Genomic DNA, 24,016 nt, shown 5'->3' with positions numbered 1-24,016 from the left:
ATACACATTTCAAAGTGTTGCCTAATACTTGTTTAAAGATGCCTCAATAACTGTGCACTTAATATTGACAATACTTATGCACAAATGTTCAATAGTTGTATGCAATGGATACCAATAAAGCTGCACAATTGGACCAATTATGATCCAAAATGTTAAACAATAAATGACCATTAATACATATTAAATTTAATAATGAATTTTTAGTTAATTTTTTTCATTTTTAAAAGTTAATAATTAGAAGCATAAGAAATGAACCGTTATTGGAACATCAACAGGAGCTCTTCCCCTCATTATTGCAGGTATAATACGGATACGCCTTCCCCTGAAATTGGGTCCACAAGCCGAGCACCACTAAACCGAAAAACCAAAACAAACTTGCTTAGTAAGCCACAAAAGCCACCCAAACTGTACTTTCTCCATCGGCAAGGAATACCCAAGTAAATCCACATTTAGAAATAGATCATGTACCCAGATGAATTAGTATCCAATCCATTCCTCGGCAATATTTCAATCTCCCTGAAAATTAAGATAGCACATTGTAAATCATGGGCTTGTTCTCAAACAAAATCAGCAGAGAAGATTTGAAACCAGGAGATCATATCTATTCATGGCGGTGCGCTTATGTTTATGCTCATCACGGTATTCACTCGTCTTTTAACTCCCATCGTTTTTGCATTTATCGTTCTTTTCCTTTTAAGTAATTGTCACCTGTAGCTTTTGTTGCTTGAATGGTCTTCTTAATTCCAGATGGAACAGAAGTCATGAAAAGCGATTTTCGAATTTCAACAACTGTATATATATTTCTCATTTAAATGCTATATTAGAATATTTGTGATCTCAACGCATTTTTAAGTGTTCTTCTCGGTAAGCTCCAGTCACATTTTGAATAATTTTACATATCGGTCAGGCTGAAATACACCATATAATTTTTAGGGCACAGTTAAACCTTCTTGTTGTGGGAGATTTGGAGAGTCTACTTGGTGGATTTATCATCTCGGATTTGGAGTCTTTGGGTGAATTTGTCAATGCCTGATGAGTTCAGTAACATAACTGGAAACGGATTTATGTAGTATTTTCCAGAAATCTATACCTCAGCTTCATCAAATGAACAAAACCTTAAAACTCTAATTTAATTTGCTGTTGCGAGCGTCCCTTTACCATTACACCACCAAAACTTTGAAACTAATTTTATTTTATCCAGCTTTGAAACTGATGATTAAAGATATTAGATACGCGATAGGATTGGTTCCTCAGATAATACCTGGAGAATATACACAGAGCGATTGTTATAATCACCTGCCCTATGATAATGTTTTCAACTTTTTAGCAGGAATAGGCCTGGGCAGCTATAAATGGTGACTAGTCTACTATGAGAATTAGCGAACCCCATGGAGGGGCTTCCTAAAAGCTTTTAGTGGGTGCTGTTGAGATTTTTTAGGATTGTTTTAAAGCCGGTGGTCCCATGAATTTTGTAGTGCAATTTAAGCTTAAAAGAGTATTCCACCCACTCAAAATCTGCAGGCCTAAAAAATAGGGGCTGCTATTCTTTAGGAAAAAATTCCAGTTAATCCTGTAGCAATTTTTGTTTTTGCTTCATGAGATCTCCTGATCCTTAAAAATATATCCGGATCCCCCATGGAACCCCAGCCTAATAATGAATGCTTCCTCATATCATAAAATTTTTACAGAGCATGTCTATGATTGAGTTAGTATGACTTCTAGAAAACATCAAATGGAAATAAGGCATTAATAATAGGATCCAAATTCCTCATTTACTTAGCAAGGAAAATTATTTTTGTTTTGATTTTGGGATTTGTGAGGCTGGAGTGGCTCAAGCACCACCAAGGGCTTATAAGGAAGTAAGTTAATTTTGTGGTTATTTAAAACGGTTTCTATAAAATCAGGAATTTCTGCTTTACTTAGTGAGATTTCAAATACGGAGGCCTTTTATCTAGCAAATCTCTCTTCTTAATCTATTGGATAAGATTGTAGCCTGCAACATGTAAATTTGGAGCAAAGCAGCTGTTTGCATTCAATTGGAACCTATGCAATGTGGATGTTTCCATGTTCTTAATTATGGTTATGCTCAGCAGAGCTTATTGTAGGATCTGTCATGTCTGACTTGGTATCCACTTTAACGAGGGCTATCTGGGTGGAAAAATTAATGAGGTGAATGACTCTGAGGAGCACTGTAGTTTTGACTGTCTGTCATGCTCACTAATTAGTCTGCCTATAAAATTAATTGGTGTTCTGCTACCTAAACACCATGGTTTTCTTTTCACCATGGGCTCTGAGGTGGATGACTCTGAGGAGCACTGTAGTTTTGACTGTCTGTCATGCTCGCTGATTAGTCTGCCTATAAAAATTTAATTGGTATTCTGGTACCAAAACATTATGGTTTTCTTTTCACCATGGGCTCAGAATGGTAGCAGAAAATCAGTTTTATTGAACTCTAGAGCAGCTGAGGTGGAGGATCAACCCAGATAACTTGGCAACTGCAAGATTCCCAAAAATAATTGCAATACAAAAAGTGTTTTGGAGGATTTTAGACAATATTATTGGCATTGTGGAGTATACTCCATCAAACAAGGGGATTTTCACACTTGGTGTCTGCTGATGTCACAATTTCGTCAAGATGACGACAACATTCTCTTCTCTGCATTAATAGTTTGCATTTGGCAACTAAATTTTACAGGTCTCGTTCATGCTTATATAGGCTCTTTTGGGTTAACTTTTAGAGAGCTTTGCAGTGGTGTAGATGGTTTTTTATATTGTTGTCTAGATTTTTCAGAAATTGTATATTTTCATGTTGGAAAATGAGCAACACCTTTACAAGGCTTTGTTTGGGTTATACAGTAACATTTTAAATGCATGTTTCTCATTGGGATAGTTTGATTGATCTCATTCTATCATAACATTGTACTTTTAACTTTATGGCCTAATTTGGCATCTGTAAAACTTTGAGATCAAGATCACTCTACTAATTTGGCAAATGGAATTGTTATAAAGATCTATCATCATAATTTGCATAGTGATCTCATGATTTTGTGATTTTGGGTGGCGGTGGGGTTGATCTTATGATTTTGTATTTTCTCTTCATTCTAAACCTTCTCCCTTCATCTTCTCTTGGGGAAGTCTTGTCCTTCTTTTCAAGAGGATCATCATTGTACATGGGTACCTAACATGACCTAATTGCCAAGACTCATGTCTATTTTTCATTTCTCCTGATTGCACTTATGGGGGGTGTTGATGTAATATTTTATTTACCTTGGATATGTTCTATCTTGAGTGTGATATTGTTCTTGTTCAATAAGTTTAATTAAAATAATACTAATATTTAATTATTCTCGTCTAAGTAGCCAATAATAACATGTGACACTTGAAGTACACAAATGCCACCACTACTTTATTAACTCTTGATTAATGGTAGTTAGGTGCCAACTTTGTTTTGTCAAGGCCACCTTTGTCTCCATTAGACTGAGTGAACTCACCTTTTGATTGAGAGTGGTTGAGAGTTAAACTCATATCTCTTGGATATGTCATCTTCAAAATTTATATATTCAAGAAGCCTATATATGATACTCTTTGTAACTTGTCTCCATAATATTGAATATAAAATTTCTTTATTCAATTTCTTGGTTTCGTGATTAGTTTATAGGCATTTAGTCTTCAGTTGTTATATTGCTTGTAATTTTTTTAAAAATTCCCAGGGCCAGTTTAATTGCAAATAAACCACAAGTTTTCGATTTGTCTAAAAATACTTGTTTTTAAATTTTCAGTCAAATCCTCAATTTGAGGTTGCAGATTTAAATATTCAAAAATGGATTTGAATTTTTCCAAAAACTTAACATTGAACCAATTAGGACACTCATTCTTCAATGAATATCCATTCCATTCTCATTTAGGGCCTAATTACTACCTTATGGCTTCGACACCCACATTTTTTGAAGGGTTTGGTCTGTTTGGAGATTGGTTAAAAGTAGTAAAATTATGAAAATGGAATATACCATGAAGTTTTCTGTGGCCTTATTTAGGACAGCCCTCATTTAGGACACCACCCCATGACAAGGACTCTACCCCATGACAAGGACTCTACCCCATGACCCCATTGGAGGCTATTGCCCGCATAACCCAGGATTGGTGCTACCTCCCGAGACTATTGGGGGCTGATTCTTGTAGACCCCTTTCTAGTTTTGGAAAGAAAAAAACATAAAAAATGTTTTAGGCTGGACCAAATTGAAAAGAAACATTTTTTCCCTTTATTTGGCTTGAATTAACAAAAACAACATTTCTCTTCCTATTTTTATGAATTTTTAATGGTGTTTAATTTCCCAAGATTTCCTTAATTAAATCTCAAGTAATTGAATTACAGTTATACTTTTGGTTTGCCAAGTCAATCTCAATCCTAGTTAGTGCTACCATGTATTTAGGGTTTACCAATTTGTACAGGTCAAGCAGCTTGGGGCAACTTCTCAGCAGCTGCTATATTTTGTTGAAAGAAAAGCACATTGCATTTTGTTGAAATTCTATTATGCTAAGAAGCAACATACATGCCTTAAAGGCTTAGGACACTTTCAAAAACATTGTGGGTTCCATTACAACCCTCTTAGGATCAGCAAGCATGTTCGAAAGGTTCCAAGTATTTTACCATTACAAATGCAGCTTGAAAGGATTTTTTCTGGATTATCAAACCTATTTTGAATAGTTCAAAGCAAAACTCTTCCTTGCATTTATGATACTTGAATAGTTTACTCCAATTTATGTGGAAATAATTTATTTTATGAATCAGAACGAAGGACTCTAAATTGTCTCTGTAAGGTCCAAGACCTACATAAGAGGAAGGGCTCTGACTTAAATTGGTTTTACTCTTGTTATGTTGTAATCTCTCGAATTTCAGTGTCTGCTGGAAATTTAGAGATTTGCTTCAGTGTCCTACTTAACTAAACTTCAAATTGAAAGATTATAATGCTAATGAACAGTACGGTAGGTGCATGAAAACAAAGATGAAACAACATAAAACAACTACCACTACAAATGATGCAAGAATTTCTAACAAGGAAACCACTTTGTTGGGAAAACCAGCTGGAAGAGACAAATGTTTAGCTTCCCCTCCTACTTTTGGATAAAGCAATTATAAAGAGCTCAGATAAGATACAACAATCTCCTACTGCTATACTTAGCAAGCTACTCAATGCACCAACAATTTGTACTTATAAAACAAACTAGAACTTTTCAATTCTTCTCAGAGTCCCTTGTTACCCTTCTATTAGAATTGTACTTATGTCTCTCTCACAAATAGGAATGGTGGGCATGTTCTTTCTGTAGTTACTCTTCTTATTTCCTTGAAATGAGAAAAACCAATATGGGCATTAGGATGAAAATTTATGCCACAAATGGAATAAATGGCACATTCAAAATCACCCCATCAATAATGCAGCGGCCATCCTGCTGAACCTGGCAGTTTTTTCATTGTACTAAACAATCTCTCTTTTTATTCCATGTCGTATTGAGTTCTTGGTTGTTTGATTAAATGAACTAGTTTTTAGATTTTTATGTGTTGAAATTAATCCCCAATTGCCCCATCTACTTCTCCGTAGACTTTCTTTCTCTTCATCCGTATGCTGTCGTTTCAATCTCTGTCTATTTTGATTGAAAACAGGACAGTTTTTAATATAAAATTTACTTATAATCTTCATTGTAGATTTACAATGCATAGCATTTTTAACACCTTTGCTTTTGCAGCTCTCCTTAGTCTTACTGTGCATGCGAATAGATGAGAGGTAGGTTTTGAATAAAATGTATATTAAACAATAGGAATAGTCTAAAAACTCTTTGCTGCACCACAGATTAATAACCAGAACCGGTAGGTTTTGAATAAAATGTATATTAAATAAAAGGAGGAGTCTAGAAACGTTTTGCTGCACCACAGATTAATAAACAGAACAGGGGCAGTCTTGTGTGTGCTGGGGGTCTCAGAAAAGGAGAGGGCAGAAGTTAGTGTGTCTGGATATAGCAACAGAAAATTACAGTCTGAAACAGGGGACTCTGTCTGATCAAAGAGCAGCAGATCTATTTTGTAAACTAGATTATATTTTTAATATAGGAGTATAAATATTTGCAGCAGAAAAAATCTATGTTCTCTGTTATTTTATTCCTGCTCTTTGTGTTATCTCTGTTTATTCTCTGCCTCTTTCCATCATTATGTATCATTCCCCTATTTATGTATGCCTTTCATCCTGCAAAAGCGTAGTAGTTTAAAAGATGGGAAGAGTTCTTTCACTTTCTTGTTATCTTTCCTTTGATGTCTACATGCCAAGATTTGCAATACTCTTCTATTCTCTCTAACCTCCTACAACACAGTGCATGCTTCCAGTTTTTCTCGAGTTCCTAGTCTCTCTAACCTCGTACAAGGTCAAATACTGCTCCAAGGAGATGAGAACTCCCTCAAACACACAAGTCAAGGTTTCTTGTCTGCAAAATAGAAGGCATAGCGAAAATATTTTTCAATACAACATGAATGAATATATAGAAAAATAGAGTATTTTAATTATTGATGTAAAGTTGTAAACACACCAGTAAGCACAAGACATACGAATAATACACACTTGTAGAGGTAACTAGAGGTTTGATTCTTTGAACTAACTTAAAATACCCGCCTTCATTTTCAAGTTTGCACATATTTGCTGCAAAATGGGTAAAGTTTTGCACATAATATATATCCTTTTTTGGCTTACAAGCATATAAACAATATTTGTGGACCTAGAAGCAGAAAAAGGACAGAAAGTAGGAAATAATAAATGCCTGCAGCACATAAAACTTGAAAAAATCCTTAATGAGAATATCTGCCAACAAATCTTCCAGGAAAAGAGTAATTGTGCTTGCAAAGTTGTAATGTCCCTACTAGTTAGACATCATTTGTTGAAATTAGCCTTTCAGATTAATATAAGAACCCAGAAATCAGAATTAGCTCCTAATAGAGATAAGCAAATGAACACAAAGACACAAGTACCCTGGGGAAACCTCCCTCTAGGAGGAAAAACCCAGCAACAACAGATCCTCAGATCTGATTAGGCAATAATCAATTGAATTTACAATGAGCTTCACACTTGAAGTTAAACTAATCACAGTAATAATTCTAACCTAGGGCACACTGTAATAGAGAGCTTATCTGCCGATGTTACTTTCACAAGAATGAAGTTGGTTACCCCTTAAATGGAATTTGCAGACCTCCAAAGGTGATCGCTGTGCTCCTGAGCAAGTTCGCTGTGCTATCACTGCAATACCAATAGGGTTTGCTGTGTATTGATGATGTTCTCTGTCTTCTAGATATGTTCGCTACAAGCATATAAACAATATTTGTGGACCTAGAAGCGGAAAAAGGACAGAAAGTAGGAAATAATAAATGCCTGCAGCACATAAAACTTGAAAAAATCCTTAATGAGAATATCTGCCAACAAATCTTCCAGGAAAAGAGTAATTGTGCTTGCAAAGTTGTAATGTCCCTACTAGTTAGACATCATTTGTTGAAATTAGCCTTTCAGATTAATATAAGAACCCAGAAATCAGAATTAGCTCCTAATAGAGATAAGCAAATGAACACAAAGACACAAGTACCCTGGGGAAACCTCCCTCTAGGAGGAAAAACCCAGCAACAACAGATCCTCAGATCTGATTAGGCAATAATCAATTGAATTTACAATGAGCTTCACACTTGAAGTTAAACTAATCACAGTAATAATTCTAACCTAGGGCACACTGTAATAGAGAGCTTATCTGCCGATGTTACTTTCACAAGAATGAAGTTGGTTGCCCCTTAAATGGAATTTGCAGACCTCCAAAGGTGATCGCTGTGCTCCTGAGCAAGTTCGCTGTGCTATCACTGCAATACCAATAGGGTTTGCTGTGTATTGATGATGTTCGCTGTCTTCTAGATATGTTCGCTGCTCACTGGATATGTTTGCTGTCTTCTAGATGAAATTCGCTGATCACTGAAGGTAGTTCGCTGCTTGATAACAGAGATAATATTCGCTGAATGTGTATATCGCCTTTAAGCCTTGCAAGTGGCTGGAATATATATGAGGTACATCTTTTAACTTATCTCTAGGTCGGCCCATTTAACCTTGGGCGCTAAAACCATTTTTGCATATAACAAAGATGTGGATAGGTCCACACGTTTGGAGTGTAGGCTTAACTTAGAACAATTCATTATAGGGTCGGCCCTATAATGAAGTGTGAGTTTCTTTTATGTTTGGCGTGGAGGATATAAGGGGGCCAGCCCTTTTTACACATAAATACAATAGATAGGGCCCTGCCCTATAAGGATTTGGATGATGCCTTGAGGCAATCCGAATCCTATTTATTTTTCTAACCTAGTTACAAAATCAACATCATTAACCTGCAAAATAGATTATTAGAATACAACAAACATATATATATATATAGAAGTAATCTAAATTGCAATCTAACTTTAAAATACTTACTTAACATAATCGCAACTTTTATCTAATAAAAAGGATATGATTGCCATACGAAAGTATGTCCTTAGGCGGCCGTGAAGCTCGCCTTCTTGGAACCCATCTTGGTTCCAAGCCCTCCAGGAAGTCGAAGGTGAATTCGACTCCTGTCTTGAATGTAATTTCTTACATCCAAGTCCTCTAGGAAATCGAAGGTTAATTCGACTCCTTCTTGAATGTAATTTCTTACATCCAAGCCCTCCAGGAAATTGAAGGTTAATTCGATTGCTGTCTTGGGTGTAACCTCTTACACCCAAGCCATCCAAGGAAGACCCTATGTCAATTCTTTGCCTTGGATGATGCATCCCATCATCCAAGTCCTCAGAGGGGACCGGCCAGATCCGTCTCTTCTTGGATGAACTTAGTCAACCAAGCCATATATATGCATATAGATATTCAGTATATACTGCCCTCCAGGGATTATCATAATCCCTCCATTAGGATAAGGGAATTTCTTCCTTATAACCTTCATCATATAATCACATTAATATTACATTTTATAATTCATTACTGTTTTCCATTCCATAATTTACGTCTTCATTTACATATTCTTTAATCTTTCTAATGATCCTAAATATACATGCATATTCTACATAGATTCCTATCTTTATTGCTACATTCATATAAGTAATCATTAGAGATATATGTATTCATAAAAATGCATATGTGTGTGTGTGGCACGTCCACACACATATATACCTTAAGACTTCTTAACCCCTCTTACCTGTACGCAGATTGTAGCCTGCGGTTGGAGTTCGCACTGTAGATGTTGCCTGCAGATTGGGAGGCATACCATAAAGAATACAAATGTTACTTCCTGTAACTTGATAACAATTCTGATCTGATCTTATCAATGGTGATGTCACTAGATGCTTTTGATTCCTTCCCTTTATATCTCTCAATTTGAGGGAGAGGTCACACCTCTTCATCATGTATGCCCTTTGGCAAGAGACATACCCTTTCACCATTAGCACCCTTTGAAAGAGTGTAACTCTTCATTATTTCTACCATTTGAAAGGGACACAACCTTTCATAATCAGATCTGCACTTATTATTTAAATCAAATCTGCACTTCTCATCACCAAATTATCCCCCCTCTCAAATGAGGTTTCCTTCTCCCTTTTATATATCATTGTTGAGGGAGTCACAACTTTTCCTTTCATGTCTTTTGACTTTTCATTAACTTAATTAATTTTTTATTAATCATATTTAATTATATCATTTTATATTTTAATTTTATTATTATCATTTATTATTAAATTCTATTTCAAAGTGGGGATATTACAAAAGTATAATTACATGAAATCTAAAGCCGCCCAAACATTCCTGAAACTCTCTGCCTCGGGAAAAAATTGGTATGTTGCAAGCAACCTAGATCTCTGAAAAATCCCCTGGCAACACTACCGAGGTGTGCACAAAATCCCAAAGTTTGATTCTTGTGGCCAAAATCCCAAAATTTGACCTTTCTGCCTCTTCCTTTTCATTGTTGTAACATTCTTTTCTTCACACTTAATGATCAAAAATAAAAAATTAGGGCACTTGCGTATTAAAAATTAGGGCTTTCTATTTGAGGGCAACAACAGAACATTAAAATATTTACAAGTTTTCTTTATTTAAGTCATGGCTTTAATGTTATCGTATTTTCTTTCATTATGTCCATTTCACCTTTGCCTGTTGTTATATCTCTGGACCCCATTCTTCTTTGCCACTTAGAATCAGCCTTAATCACTATGAAACCATCCACATAGAAGCAGTTCACTACCAGAAGAAACAGATCAATGGTGGAACTTAGGCCAATAAAACTTCATTTTCCATGGACTGTTGAGAATCATTGAATGAACATGATGGATAGTTGGCGAAGCCCAAAAGCCCAAGGGCACAAAACTAGACTGCAAGGCCTCTGGACCATTGGTCCAATCATCAAAGTGATCCAATGGCAAGTGGGAATTGACTTGCCTACAAACCAAGAAACCTCCAGATGCAAGAATGAGTTGTAAGGAACAAAGGCTGCCATAAATCTAAACTAGTACTCAATCATGACATGTGAGATATAGCCAATTAACAAAGCGACCTAGGGATCAAGGCAAGGAACATGAAATAATGACCATGCAATTATGTCTTAGATTGGCTCATTGCAGAGCACCAAGAAACTTAGGGAAAAATTTTAAATTATTTAACACAAGTCTTTGATGGAGGCTATTGATTATTGTTGTCGTTGTTTATACAACATAGGTGATTCATATGGGTGCCAGTTTTCACAATTGACCATAGAGTACATTCTCATGAATGTAGTTCAAGCTTTAAAGCATTCTCTCCACCCTGCTCGAAGATGGCAATTCTATAATAATATATCTAAGATGTTGTGTGGGTATTTAAATTCTCATCCTTGCCTACTTTTTTTTCTGATTTGTTTTGTGTGCTTTTGCAATTGGATAACTGTTTCATGGGGTTTTCTTCTGCATTAGGGTAATAATAAAATCTTAAGTCCGATACATCAGAAAAGGTTTAATTTTGCGTTTATATTGAAGCTCATTATTTTATCAATTATCCAATGGTATTAACTTTTGGAGGATTTGCAGAGTATCCAAAAGTTTCTTTCTAATTGCCAATTTAAGACAAGGAAACATCCAGCCAAAAACATTTATATTAGAAAATACAATCATATGACTCAGAAAAAAGGGTATTATACAAAAGAGAATACATTTACCAAGCCTCTCAAGTCGATCATCAAATGTCCATTGGTTTTTCTATGGAAACTTCATGAAGAAATTATATGCCAGTAAGACCAGAGTTCCAGAAAATTGCGATGAAATAATTAGCTTAATTGTTGAAATGCTACAACGTGGAAAGGGTTTTACATATTCTTCTATTCAAAACACTCTAAATAGTTCTAGAATATTGCACTTGTGCTATAGAATGTTAAATCTCAGAAGACCACAGCTTGTTAAGGAATAGTAGCCAGAGCACAATTTTGTATTGAACTTCAGAGGATAAACTGATAGACAATAAGAATAATTAAGATGGAACGAACAGAACTTGAATAGAATATCCTTATGCCCATCAAGGCCTATTAACTCGATTAACACAGCAGTTTCTGTTTAAAACCTCATAATTTTCATTTAGTCATAATAAATTTTTATTATTTTTGTGATTGGTAGTTTGTTTTTGGGGTTGAGGCATGCTACATGCAGAATGGATGTGGTAGTTTACTCAATTTAAACACAGCATTTGTATGTATTAGCATGTAACACGTCTCTTCAGGATTTAAATGCAGGTCTTCATTATGAAAGCCCTGATGATTGAACACTTCAAACTCATCCCATTTGACCTTTTCTGATATGTTATTATGTCATCCTTAATAGTTCGTTTCTTGCAGGTATCTATATTGGGGACAATCAAGTCATTCATTTCATTCGAGGAAGAGATGAAGAAGTGGCAGGAGATGCTATGCTCAATATCCTGCTGTTAAGCTCAGGATCTTCTCAGAATAGGAATGAATGCCAAAAATGCAATTATCAACAAAATAATAGTGGAGTAATATCATCTTGTCTTGATTGTTTCCTTGCTGGGGGGAATCTGTACAGATTTGAGTATGGTGTCCAATCAGCCCTGTTTGTTGCAAAAGCTCGAGGAGGAACTTGCACACTTGCAGAGACAGACTTTACAGAGACAGTCATACATAGGGCCAAATACTTGCTTGAGAATGGATTTGGTTGCTATAACATTTTCAAAAACAATTGTGAAGATTTTTCCATTTATTGTAAGACTGGTTTGCTTGTGGTAAATAGAAGTGGGGTTGGTCCAAGTGGTCAAGCAGCATCGGTTATTGGTGTTTTTACCGCAGTCTTCTCATCTCCTTTGCAATTTTTGATTCCAAGTACAGCTGCTTTGAGTGCAATTGCAGGTGGATTCTACTGTTTGAGTAGGTATGCAACTGATATTGGCATTCGCAGGGATGTGACAAGAGTTCCAGTAGAGAGCTTGATGGTTAGAGTAAGTCTAAGTGACCCACAAACTATAGCATCAATAGCTGCAGGGCCACAGACTCATTGATGAAATTATCTTTATGTCAGTGCCTTTTATGTAATTGTGCCTTTCGAGGTTTGTTTTAAAAAAAAATAAAGAAAACTAGTCTGCAGATTTACATAGGATTCTGTATGGTCCAGAAGGCTCAAAAAGGGTATGTAGGATTCTAATGATGCACATCTATCAATTCTTTGTGTGTGTACGAGTATATATAAGGCAAAAGGAAACAATCACCTCCTTGTGAAATGTTGCGATCCGAAAGGTGTTATGTCAGTTGTCAATGTCGTAATATTAGCGATGCAATGTCAGTTTGGGTGGTTAAGTGTTTTGGCTTTGTACACGAAGATTCTCAAATGATGGTTGGTAGTTTTTGGGGTTTAGTTGTGTGCCTTCAGAAAGGGCTTTTGTAAACATTCTAATGCAGCCTCTGAAATCATTATATTGTTTTTATGTTTCATGATTCAATTTGTGTTGATCCAACAAATGGTGTTAAAGCTTTAACAAGACTGGCCTGTGAGAGGGATGAGGAAGACTCACTCTAATAATCATAAAGTCAATTTTATGGCATTAAAGTTTTAGTGACATTGGTGCCGTTCAACATGATCATTGACGCGAAGCAAGAAGGTAATCTGTTAAGTTTTTAGTAGTGCATCATTTTTTATCATCATATTTTAATGAGATTGTCTCCAATAAATTGAAGGTGACTGGCGCAATAATAATTCGAAAATTCATTATGTTTCCTGATAGGCAAAGTGATATATGAAATTTAATGGACATTTTGAGATGTTCATGGATTGGGATTACCACCTCGCAAAATGACATGCTATATTGCTACTTCTGCTCCTTCTATTGCTGCTTCTTCCCTTTGACATATTTAAATCTTTTATTTCCAGCATGCAATACAAGTTTCTGGAAAACTATATGTTGCTAGACCTTTGCTAAAAAATTCACTTAGTCTGATCTTCCCTCAGCATTGTTACCAACTGTAGCATTCCCAACGGTTGAAGTTATGTCACCTGTTTTTAACCCATCAAATCTAACACAAAACAAATCAACAAAAGAGGAACACAAACAATAAATATCATGCCTTGTGTTGCCTTTCTTATGATTGAAGTGAAATTTTTAGCGTGCAAAGTTCCATCAATGTGAACTGGCTCCACAGCCATCGATCTGACGCAAGCATGCCAACAAATCCTGTCATTTCTTACAGATACGCTCCCGCTCTTTACCTTTTCAGGTTTTTCCTCTCTTTTCAGTCCTTCACATAATTGCTTTATCCATGTATAGGCCGTGTTAGGTAATGCTTTATTAGAAAAAGGGAAGCCAAAAAAAATCCAACTAAATGCAAAGCACCATCTTTTTGAAATAGAAAGTGCAACAACACACCCTACCAAAATAGGAAATTGCAAACCTCATATCGAATCTACACTTACAAAAATGCTATTTGAAGCATTTTGCCCAAAGCCAATAGCTAAATTGAGATGGGAATTCTCCATCCTCTTCTTGGTGGGTCCTCGAGTCACCAGTTCAACCTCCTTAGATCCTAGCTGCCGGATGTCATTAGAGTTCTTGAAAGCCCAGAGAATACAATCAATTTTGTCATGCATGTTTGTGAGACAAAAGTAGACTAGTGATAAATAGCTCTTTGGATTCAACCATGAATACATCATTTGTACAGAGAAGTCCTTATAAATCTTATTACAAAGCAACTCTTTACCCAACTCATCAATTTCACAACGTCAATTACATTCGAGCACCTGAATATTAAACAAGGTTCCAATCACCAGAGATTAAAAAATATAAAATCTAGCTCTTTTATGTTCCATTTCCGTTTTATTTTATTGTTCAGACAATTGGAGGCTGCCAAGCACATGTACATTTTTATTATTTTTGCTTCATAAATGTAGCTTTAGTGTGATGTTTGACACTTTATTGTTTTAGTGTGGTGTGTTATTGCAATTTCTATTTCAAGTATATGGTGTTCCCTTTGCATGCAATTACAATCCTTTGGCTGCCCTACATCTGAGCGTTGATTGAAAGTATTAATGTTTTTACTTCTTGACTGATAAGGGAAGGTAGGTCTTATGATCAATCCGTAAGTGGTTTCTTTTTGTACAATAGATTAGCTAATGGTGTGACCTAGTAGTTGTGACACGATTTATGTGTGTTAATGGGTTAATCAATCTTGAATAAAATTTAAATTTAATATCATAATTCAAATTCCAAAATCTGATTAGCAACAATGAAAGATAAAGCAATGAATGCATACACAAGAGAAAACCAAATTTACATGAATAAATAAGCTACAATGAATAAGTCTTAAGTAGTTAATTGATGGTTAAAAATTGTTTACACAATCAAATCGAGAAATTACAAACAATATTAGAATGGATTGTGGAAATCTAGTATCTTTAAATGAATAAGCCTTCAAACATCACAACCTTCAATAGTCTCCATAGAATGTAGGTGCTCTTGACACACTGCCTCAAGCAACCATTTGACAATTCAGCACCAAAAATTTCAGCACACTATATTGCTTTACTTTTGCATCTTCCACAATCCACACACTTTGCAAATGAAATGATCTTCTATATATATGTCCTTAACAACATCTCCAAATGCCAATTAGGTCGTCAAGAACAAGGGACAAAGAATGATCCCAACAAGTTAACCAAAACAAATGTTTGTAGTGAAATAAGTCCAATCCAGGAGATATAGAAGACCTAAAACAACTTAATACATCTTTCCATGTAGCTCCAAGCATCAAACATGTTGGTGCACATTCTCCCAAGCCAGCAACAGGGTAACATGTAGCATATAACAAGTTGAACCTATCTTATAATGGATTCACTCAATGCGGATCCCCACAAGGCATAGTAGGACCCAAATACATCTCATCACAATCTCAAATGCTAGCGTAGACCCCTAGAAGAATAGTACAAGCAAAAGAAAAGGCCTAGTCAGCTGGAAGACCACAAATTACCCTAAAAACCAACACCAAACACAATGTGGCACGATAAAGATAAACCATTGTCATGCAGACCACATAGAAACATTCCTTGAACATCCAACAATACTTCCATATACTTCTTTCATATTGTTAAGCCAAAACAAGTTGACACAATCAAATTGATACAATCTTTTTCATAGCCAGAGAGCTAGGAAATATAGTCGTGAGAGAAAACATTGACAAAACATACTTGCAGTACACATCATCACTTGAAATCTGAGCTGAGACATTGTACAAATATTATATAAGCACGTCTCCCAAGCGGCAACAACAAAAGCATCAATGCAGAGAAATGTAGAGCATTTTTTGGAACTGTCCTAACAACCAACCAAACTAACAACATGTTGTATTCACTAGAAACATCTTTTGCAGTGAAAGGACTTGAAAAGATATGAGTGCAATGTCCACAAAACATACACATTAAATACCAAATTGCAAGACCATATCTCTAAGAGCGGAGGAATGCAGAGCATTCTTCTAGACAATTTTCACAACACTTTCTTACATTTCCACACTTCATCAACTTGCAATAACTTGAACAATCTTGTAGCACCATTTGTTCCCTTAGGACCAACAAAAGAGATAATCTGTCATCCTTTAGCATACACAAGATCATCAACAACACATCAATTTCATCATCATGCTTTTAATCCTCATCTTAATACTTCTAATCCTCACCTTAATACTTCTAATCCTCAACTTAATGCTTCGGATCTTAATCTTAATTTATGATAACATCTTTACAATCACGATCACTCCGCATCACTATCATAATACATCATCACATTATCACCAAAATCATACTAAATATAGACATCAACAAAGAACATATTCAATCATCAACTTCAACATCATATATCATCATCATCATCATCATCATCATCATAAGAATCACAACAACATATAGAGTGTAGACATCAACACCACGAAGGTGGACATCCACAACAAAGAACATCTTCAACCATCAACCATTTGTATAACACCTTACTAGCTCCTGAGACATCATTCTCCAACAAACGCCACATCAACAACATATACATCCATCATTAACAACATATCATCAATGACAACACACAAGTTGAGGGTTGCCATCAATGACTACAAGTACCAACAATCCCTCTTTTCATTGATGGCAATACTTAGCCATTAATGGCAACAACTTCCAACAGTCCCCCCCTTTGTCATTGATGGCAACACTTACTTCTCTCTCTCTCTCTCTCATCTTTATCTCTTTCCCTTTGACATCAAGGACAAAGGTATTTACTTGATTATCACTCTTTACTCATCAATACTCTCTCCTATCCACACTTTTCTCTCCCCCTTTTTTAGCATTCGTTTGCACTCTCTCCACTGATATTATAATAATTTGTACTCTCTTTACCTTGCACATGCTTCCCCTATCATCAAGAACTAACAAATTACCTACTTCTCCTTAGGAGTATACCACATCAATCTAGGAGACAAAGGATATACCTTAAATTTCTCCTCTTATATAGATGCACCATCTTATGCATCGAATGAGGAGGGGTAATGATCCCAAGATTCTCCTTGAGATACCCAATTGTATCTTTTGAAAGAGCCATTGTGAAAATGTTTGCAATTTGATCCTTTGGAGGAACATACTCCAATCCAACTTCTTGTTCTGCAACCTTCTCTAAACAAAAGTGATATATGATAGAAATTCTTGGAAATGCTTATAACACTTGTATTATCACACATAATAGGAATAAGATCATCATGCACCATTCTGATATCTTTCAATGTCTACTTCATCCATAAACCTGGGTGCAATAAGATGCTGCAACAATATACGCGACCTTGGTTGTTGATAAAAATAGTGAATTTAGCTTTTTACTAAACGAAGCTACCAATTTGTTTCCAAAGAAAAATGCACTACAACTAGCACTTCTTCTATCATCAACACAACCAACCCAACCAATATTAGTATAAGCACTCAAAGAGAAGTCGTCATCCTTCTTATACCACAACCCATAGTTTAGAGTGCCCTTCAAATATTTGAATATCCTTTTAACAACCTTCCCATGAGATTGCTTAGGATTAGATTGGTATCTTGTAACCAAACATACCACATGCATAATATTAGGTCCAAAAGCATTCAAATACAGTAGTCCTCCAATCATAGACCTATAAAGAGTCTGATCAACTTGAGGTGACTCATTATCCTTACTCAAATGACAACAAATAGCCATAGGGGTACTCACTAGTTTAGAATCCTCCATACCAAACTATTTCAACATCTCTTTAACATACTTAGCCAGAGAAATAAAAATACCTTTATTTGGTTGAAAAATTTGAAGTCCAATGAAAAAAGAAACGAGCACCAATCATTGACATTTCAAACTCTTTCTACATCTCTTTTGCAAACATCTTACTCATATTAGTATCATCTCCACCAAAAATTAATGCCATCAACATATACAACTATAAGAAACTCGTCTTTCTGAACTCTAATGTAAAGATTTCTATTAATAGTACCTTTCTTGAAGCCTACGTACTTCTCTAACCTTGTATACCAAGCCCTAGGGGCTTGCTTGAGATCATACAATGTCTTTCTTAAGTCAACTCATCATATCTGGATCCTTTGATAACTTAAAACCATCAGGTTTCTCTATGTAAAATTCTTCTAAATCACCATTCAAGAAAGCTGACTTGACATCCATCTTGTCACTTCTCCTTCCTCATTCAATTTGTTCTGGAAGATCCACTTGGTACCTATGAAATTCTTATCTATAGGTATAAGGAATAATTCCCAAGTCTAATTTTTTTCAATTTGATCCAGCTCTCCTTCCATTACTTGCAATCATCCTTCATCCTTGCTAGCATTGACAAAGGTCTTGGGACCAACCTTTAATAAGAGACACAGATTCACATACTCACTTTCTTTCAATTTGACTTTAAGCATTGGGAGAAGAGGAACATGCGTGTTTAATGCATAGATTTTCCTTCCAACCACCATTATTGAATGAGTTGATCTATGTTTTTGTGTTGAAGGGCCACATCAACTAGAACTGAGAAGTGGCATGACACAAAACTAATTTACTCATCCTAAAAAAGACTAGCCAATGATCAAAACTGACACAGTCAAGGCAAGGAGATCCAATGAAGGATAGCCCAACCTTGTAGCTAAACACATAGACCATGCAAAGCATACCGGTAACAAAGTGCCAGAAACAACAGGAAGAACAACCGGTAATAACACAAAACACATAACCGGTAAACAATGTGAATGAATCTTATTACAATTTGAAGAATTATACATACCACATGCTGGAGCGTAGTCCATGATACAAACAATGCTTACGATGCAATTGCAAGATCCATAGATCATCCACATATCAAATTGTCTTCCGGTAACAGTATGCCAGTTCTATCCTAATCCGGACCTCAGCCTTCCAGCGTCAGTCCTACCGGATCAGAATCTCGTCGGTTCTACGTCTCCGCTCAATCTCAAAACAAATTCTTCTATCTTCTAACTTCTTCGTTGTCTTCAAATGATTCAAAAGCTTCCATTTATACCATCTGCAAATAATTACAACTTAATCAAGTCGGCCCAAAGACCAACCGGTTCATGAAATGTGCAACAGTAACATGTCGGCTCAAATCACTAAGAACAATCTCCAAACGATGCACAGACCTTCGAGAATACCGACCAAGGCCCAAAGCAACACCTCAAATGATCCACAAGTCACATAGATCAACCGCAACCCAAAATCATCTTTGCTCAACATACAACCAGGCTAACCGATAAGAACACACCAACTAGGACAATATCGGATACAAAGTCAAATGCTATGAAACTCAAACATGATAATAACCATGAACACAAGGGAATAAACCCAAAACCACAATGCTAAACACTCAAACATGAAGAAATGCCATTCTCTCAAGCAATTCCACTGAAAACTGTCCAACCGGTAAGAACTAGACCGGTGCTCCTACATCAAACTCGGGGTTAATTGAAAAATGAGTCTCATCGCTTGATCTGGTTCGGTGATCGATCAATAGGTACTTGCAACTGCCTCAGGGATTTGAGGATCTAACCACAACTTTCAGTTGCCTCTCCATGACGATCTACCGGTCCAAATTGCAGCCTGCTTCAATTGGTGATTTGTTCAAGTCTCCACCCACTAACAGACTCAAGCTCAAGCTCTAGGATCGGTGGTCTACCTGCAAACCTTTCTTTGCCTCACACTCAATGATCTGAACAAGTCCACAAGTTGCCTCAATATTCTCTCCAACCAACCGGTACACAAACTACACTCTTTCCAACAACAGGTTCATGAACTAGCTCTGATACCAATTGATGCAGCCATAACTGCTGAGAACCCTGAAAAGAGTCAGCCGATTTATGCAGCAAGAGTGACACAACGAAAGCAACAAGAAAACATAACAAATTCATATAAACAGATCATATTCAAGCCATAGAACTTTCGACAATCATCGGTTAATCATTAGATTATCATCAAAGAACATCCGGTAGTTAATCAGTTACATGCAAGATTCAAGCCAAAAACATCCCAACCGAGACTCTAAAGATCAACCAGATCACAACATACGAATCTCAATCCCTATTCTAAGTTCTACTTCCTTTGCCCTTACAAATGATTACATAACATCATATTTATACCCACTGGAACCTATCCGGGTTGGCCTCAAAAGATTACATTGACTGATGCAGGAAATGAAACGTGTAATTAGGTCGGCCTTAAGATTTAAGAAATCTTTCTGGAAAATGACAACCAAGTGATGCAGATTAGTAGAAAGGTCGGCCACACGCCAAGGAACATCGGACAACACCCAAGATGGATCCACATGCCAAGAATTGCGTAGGTAATGAAGGAAAACCAACTGGTACTTGAACAAGAACTGTCCCAGGAACCCAAAAATAGCCAACCAGAAGCGATAATTGACTGGAGAAGAACCCAAAATGAGCTATAAATCTGGAATCAACCACATGAAATCGCCAGGAAACTGCAAACAAGATTTGTCATGAAGAACAAGCAACTATCGGTACATATTTTGTAGTCATTAAATTATTGATATATTTTATATTTATATTGGTAAAACATAATATATAAATACATGTAGTAGGTATTTAATAAACGTTTTAAGTGTGTATGTTCATAAAGGGTCAAGAGTGCTTTTGTTAATGAAATTATAAAACATATAATATGAGTTCAAAATCTACTAACATGGATTTTCCCACCAATGGTGTGAGAGGGTAAAAATTAGCAAGTAATAAACCTAATGTAGGTCCATCTAAGTGAATTTTGTCTTGAAGATGAACGTCAAACATCTACTATAGAAAGAAGGCTAGGCATATTTGATCTTAATAATCCATGAATATTTGGAGAGATCTAGATGAATCTCTACATAGACACAGTACATTGATGTACAATATCACTTAAATATTCATTACATGGTGGAGAAAATGAGGGTTATGAACAAGAAAGTGGACAATTTTGTTTATATTGTAGATATTGATAAAGGCAATGAGAACAAAGAAATTTAGATGGTATAGGATATTTGAAGGTATCAACCCCTAATTTTTACTCATTTTGTTGGAATCCATTATGTTAGTTGCAATCAATGCTCTTTAACAACACCACTATTTTCCTTACTTCAAATACCTTTGAGTGAATAGGCATTGCTAGCATTGAAGACCCAGTTATTCTTTGGAAAGATTGTACAATGAAGACATGATTGTGCCTCTAAACAAGATCAATGCCACGAATCTCAATTTCTCAAATTCTAGTAATTATATCCTTCTACTTATTAGTTTAATTAAATTTTCTTACTAACATTCCTGTATAGTGTCATCACATAAAGTTCACTATATACTAATTTTAAGATATGAGATCTTAAATCACCTCATTTCCATTTCAATACATGTTTAAAGATTGTTTATAATACTTTATAATAATTTTAAAATTAATCTCAACTCTTATATCTAGATCTATTTAATTACATCATTAATTTATCTACCCATTAACACTTTAGAAATAATTGAATGGTCATTTTATTTATTTTCAAACTATAATCATTAATTTCATAAATAATAATTAAAAGTCTAATAAACAATAATCATTTGATACCCATACACTCATACCCCACTCAACTATCAAGTCCTCTTTAAATTATAGTGAAATTACCCTGGTTCAAGTCTTTCCTAATAGATACCCATGCCATAATTCTCAAAATTCTGTATTTATATTTAAAAAATATTATAATATGTATTTATAAATTACCTTTTCATATTAAATGGTTAGCTTACTAAAAGGTTAAAATATCTATTAATGTATTTTAAAAAAGAATCTACGCTCACACCCCACTAAAAAATTGAATCCTCTTTCATAATGTAGTGAAATTATCTTGGTTCAAGTCAACTTGAATATGGCTAAATAGATAAGCATTCCATAATTCTCAAAATTCTATATTTATAATTAAAAATATTATAATATATATTTATCTTAATATTAATTGATTACTCTACTAGAAATTTAAAATATCTATCAATCTATTTTTAGAAAGAATCTTGAATAACAAGTTTCTAAAGGACGTATATAATTGTCAATATAAATACTTTTGGTGAAATGCAACAATCAATCTAAGTAGAACATGATCAATTCACAAATTCTCTAAAATTGTCAAAGTGTCACTCTAAATTTAGATTAGCTATTATTAAGAGGCTGCAGCCGCCAATCAGCATTGAAAAAGCGATAAAATAAAAGAAAAGCAAAACTAAAAATAGCCTTTCTTTAGTGGGAAGGAATTCGATTTCTTATAAAGCTGAGACCCACAAGCAGTGCTAATAATAGATATGGTTCAACTAAAAACTAAAAATACTCTTTTAATGGGAAGGATATAAATTAGGCCAGATTTACATAATTTAAAGCACATCGAAAAGAGTGGGATACTGACGAATTGCAGGTGGTGGTGATCTTACTATTATCAAGAATGTCAAAGAGAATTGTAGTGAAAAGAGAGGTAACAGAGATATTTCCTGGGCTTTCAGAAGAAGTTGCAAGAGAATGCTTGTCAAGGGTGCCATGCACATCTTTCTTTAATCTCAGAGCTGTTTGCAGAAGTTGGAGGACTGTAATGAGTGATCCTCTGTTTTATCTAGATAGAAAGAGACTTGGGAGGGCAGAGGATTTGTTGGTTATAGTTGAGGTATTTCCCCTGTCATATGACCAGGCTCGTTTCAGATTAACTCCTCTATCATATGACCAGCCTTGTGTTAAGTTTATTATCTACCACTGTCCCAGCAATTCATTTGGAAGACTTCCTCCTATACCCACTGAATCTGGATTACCATACAACTTCAGTTATGGTTCCTCACACTGTGTTAACTTGGGTCATAGATTGATAGTGATAGGGCTTGTGGGTCCTGATAAAAAGGGTAAAATGGGGCCATTGGAAGCCACATTTGTGTATGATTTTTGTTCTTGTAGATGGGAGAAAGGTGCCAACATGGTTGTGGGTCGTTGGGGTTTTTCTTGTGCATTGGACTCCATTAATGGACTGATTTACACTGCTGGTGGAAGAGACAGAGATAACATAATGGTATTTGAAGGAGAAGTTTATAATGTAGAGGAAGATCAGTGGAGCCTTCTTCCTCCTATGCCTACAATTGTGAATCGATGTAGCACTGCTTTTAGAGATGGCAAGTTTTTTGTTGTATGTAATTATTTCTATTCAGAGTGTGCACAGGTATATGATTCCAACACAAAGTTATGGACATGTGTAAACTTTCAGAGAGACAGTCCATGTGTATCTGGATGTGAGAGCTTATATTTCTTTGACTGTTATAAAGTTGGGGATTATAATGTTTGTGAAAAAGAGGTGAGAGTGATAGGATTGTTTTCTCCTGGGATGGAGTTTGTTGAGTGTGCTAAACTCTGGTATGATCAGATATCTGTGGGTGAAAATGTTTCTCAAGACATGGTATTTAAATTGTATGAGCCTTCATCGGAAGAAGGAGGGTACCCAGGGATGTGGACTACAGTGAAGAGGAGGAAGTCCATGCAACCATTTACCAGAGATTATTTTTTCAGTGCTCAAGACTACTCATACTATGAATTTTCAGTAGCTCATATTAAAATTTGATTTCTGAGGGACACTGTTTCTATTGTTTCCAAAGATAAATGAAATACCATTTTTCACCTTTCTGTTTTTACAGGATTATTTGTTTTTAACTGGAAGTTTTTTTCCAGAGAAAAAGTTTTCTTATAAATATCTAAATTTGATGTGAGTGTTTTCTTATAAATATCTAAATTATTAAAAAAATATATTTATTTTTGTCTTTGATATTAGTCTTATTTTTGTGATTTTGATCACAAATATTGTCAAATATTCTCTTTGAATTATTAAGTTTCAATAAGACTAGGGTTCTATGGGAGGACTTCAAGATCTATTTTGTAAGAGGGGGAGGTTCTACGTCGAA

At 35.4% G+C, this 24,016-nt stretch overlaps 2 protein-coding genes across 2 annotated transcripts; both read left to right on the top strand.

Moving 5' to 3' along the window:
* Positions 1-280: 280 nt before the first annotated feature.
* Positions 281-13,004, top strand: LOC131079274 (protein LEAD-SENSITIVE 1). The gene is made up of 2 exons (XM_058017183.2): positions 281-639; positions 11,890-13,004. The coding sequence occupies exons 1-2, from the start codon at positions 546-548 to the stop codon at positions 12,564-12,566; spliced, it is 771 nt and encodes a 256-aa protein (XP_057873166.1). The 5' UTR covers positions 281-545; the 3' UTR covers positions 12,567-13,004.
* Positions 13,005-22,527: 9,523 nt separating this feature from the next.
* On the top strand, positions 22,528-23,679 carry LOC131079294 (F-box/kelch-repeat protein At1g80440). Its single transcript, XM_058017202.2, has one exon. It carries the CDS (start codon positions 22,528-22,530, stop codon positions 23,677-23,679), a length of 1,152 nt encoding a protein of 383 aa, XP_057873185.2.
* Positions 23,680-24,016: the final 337 nt, after the last annotated feature.

Source organism: Cryptomeria japonica, chromosome 4 (assembly GCF_030272615.1).
Source record: "Cryptomeria japonica chromosome 4, Sugi_1.0, whole genome shotgun sequence".
Lineage (NCBI taxonomy): Eukaryota > Viridiplantae > Streptophyta > Pinopsida > Cupressales > Cupressaceae > Cryptomeria > Cryptomeria japonica.
Note: the sequence above shows the minus strand (reverse complement) of the source record. Positions and strands in the feature narration are given on the sequence as shown.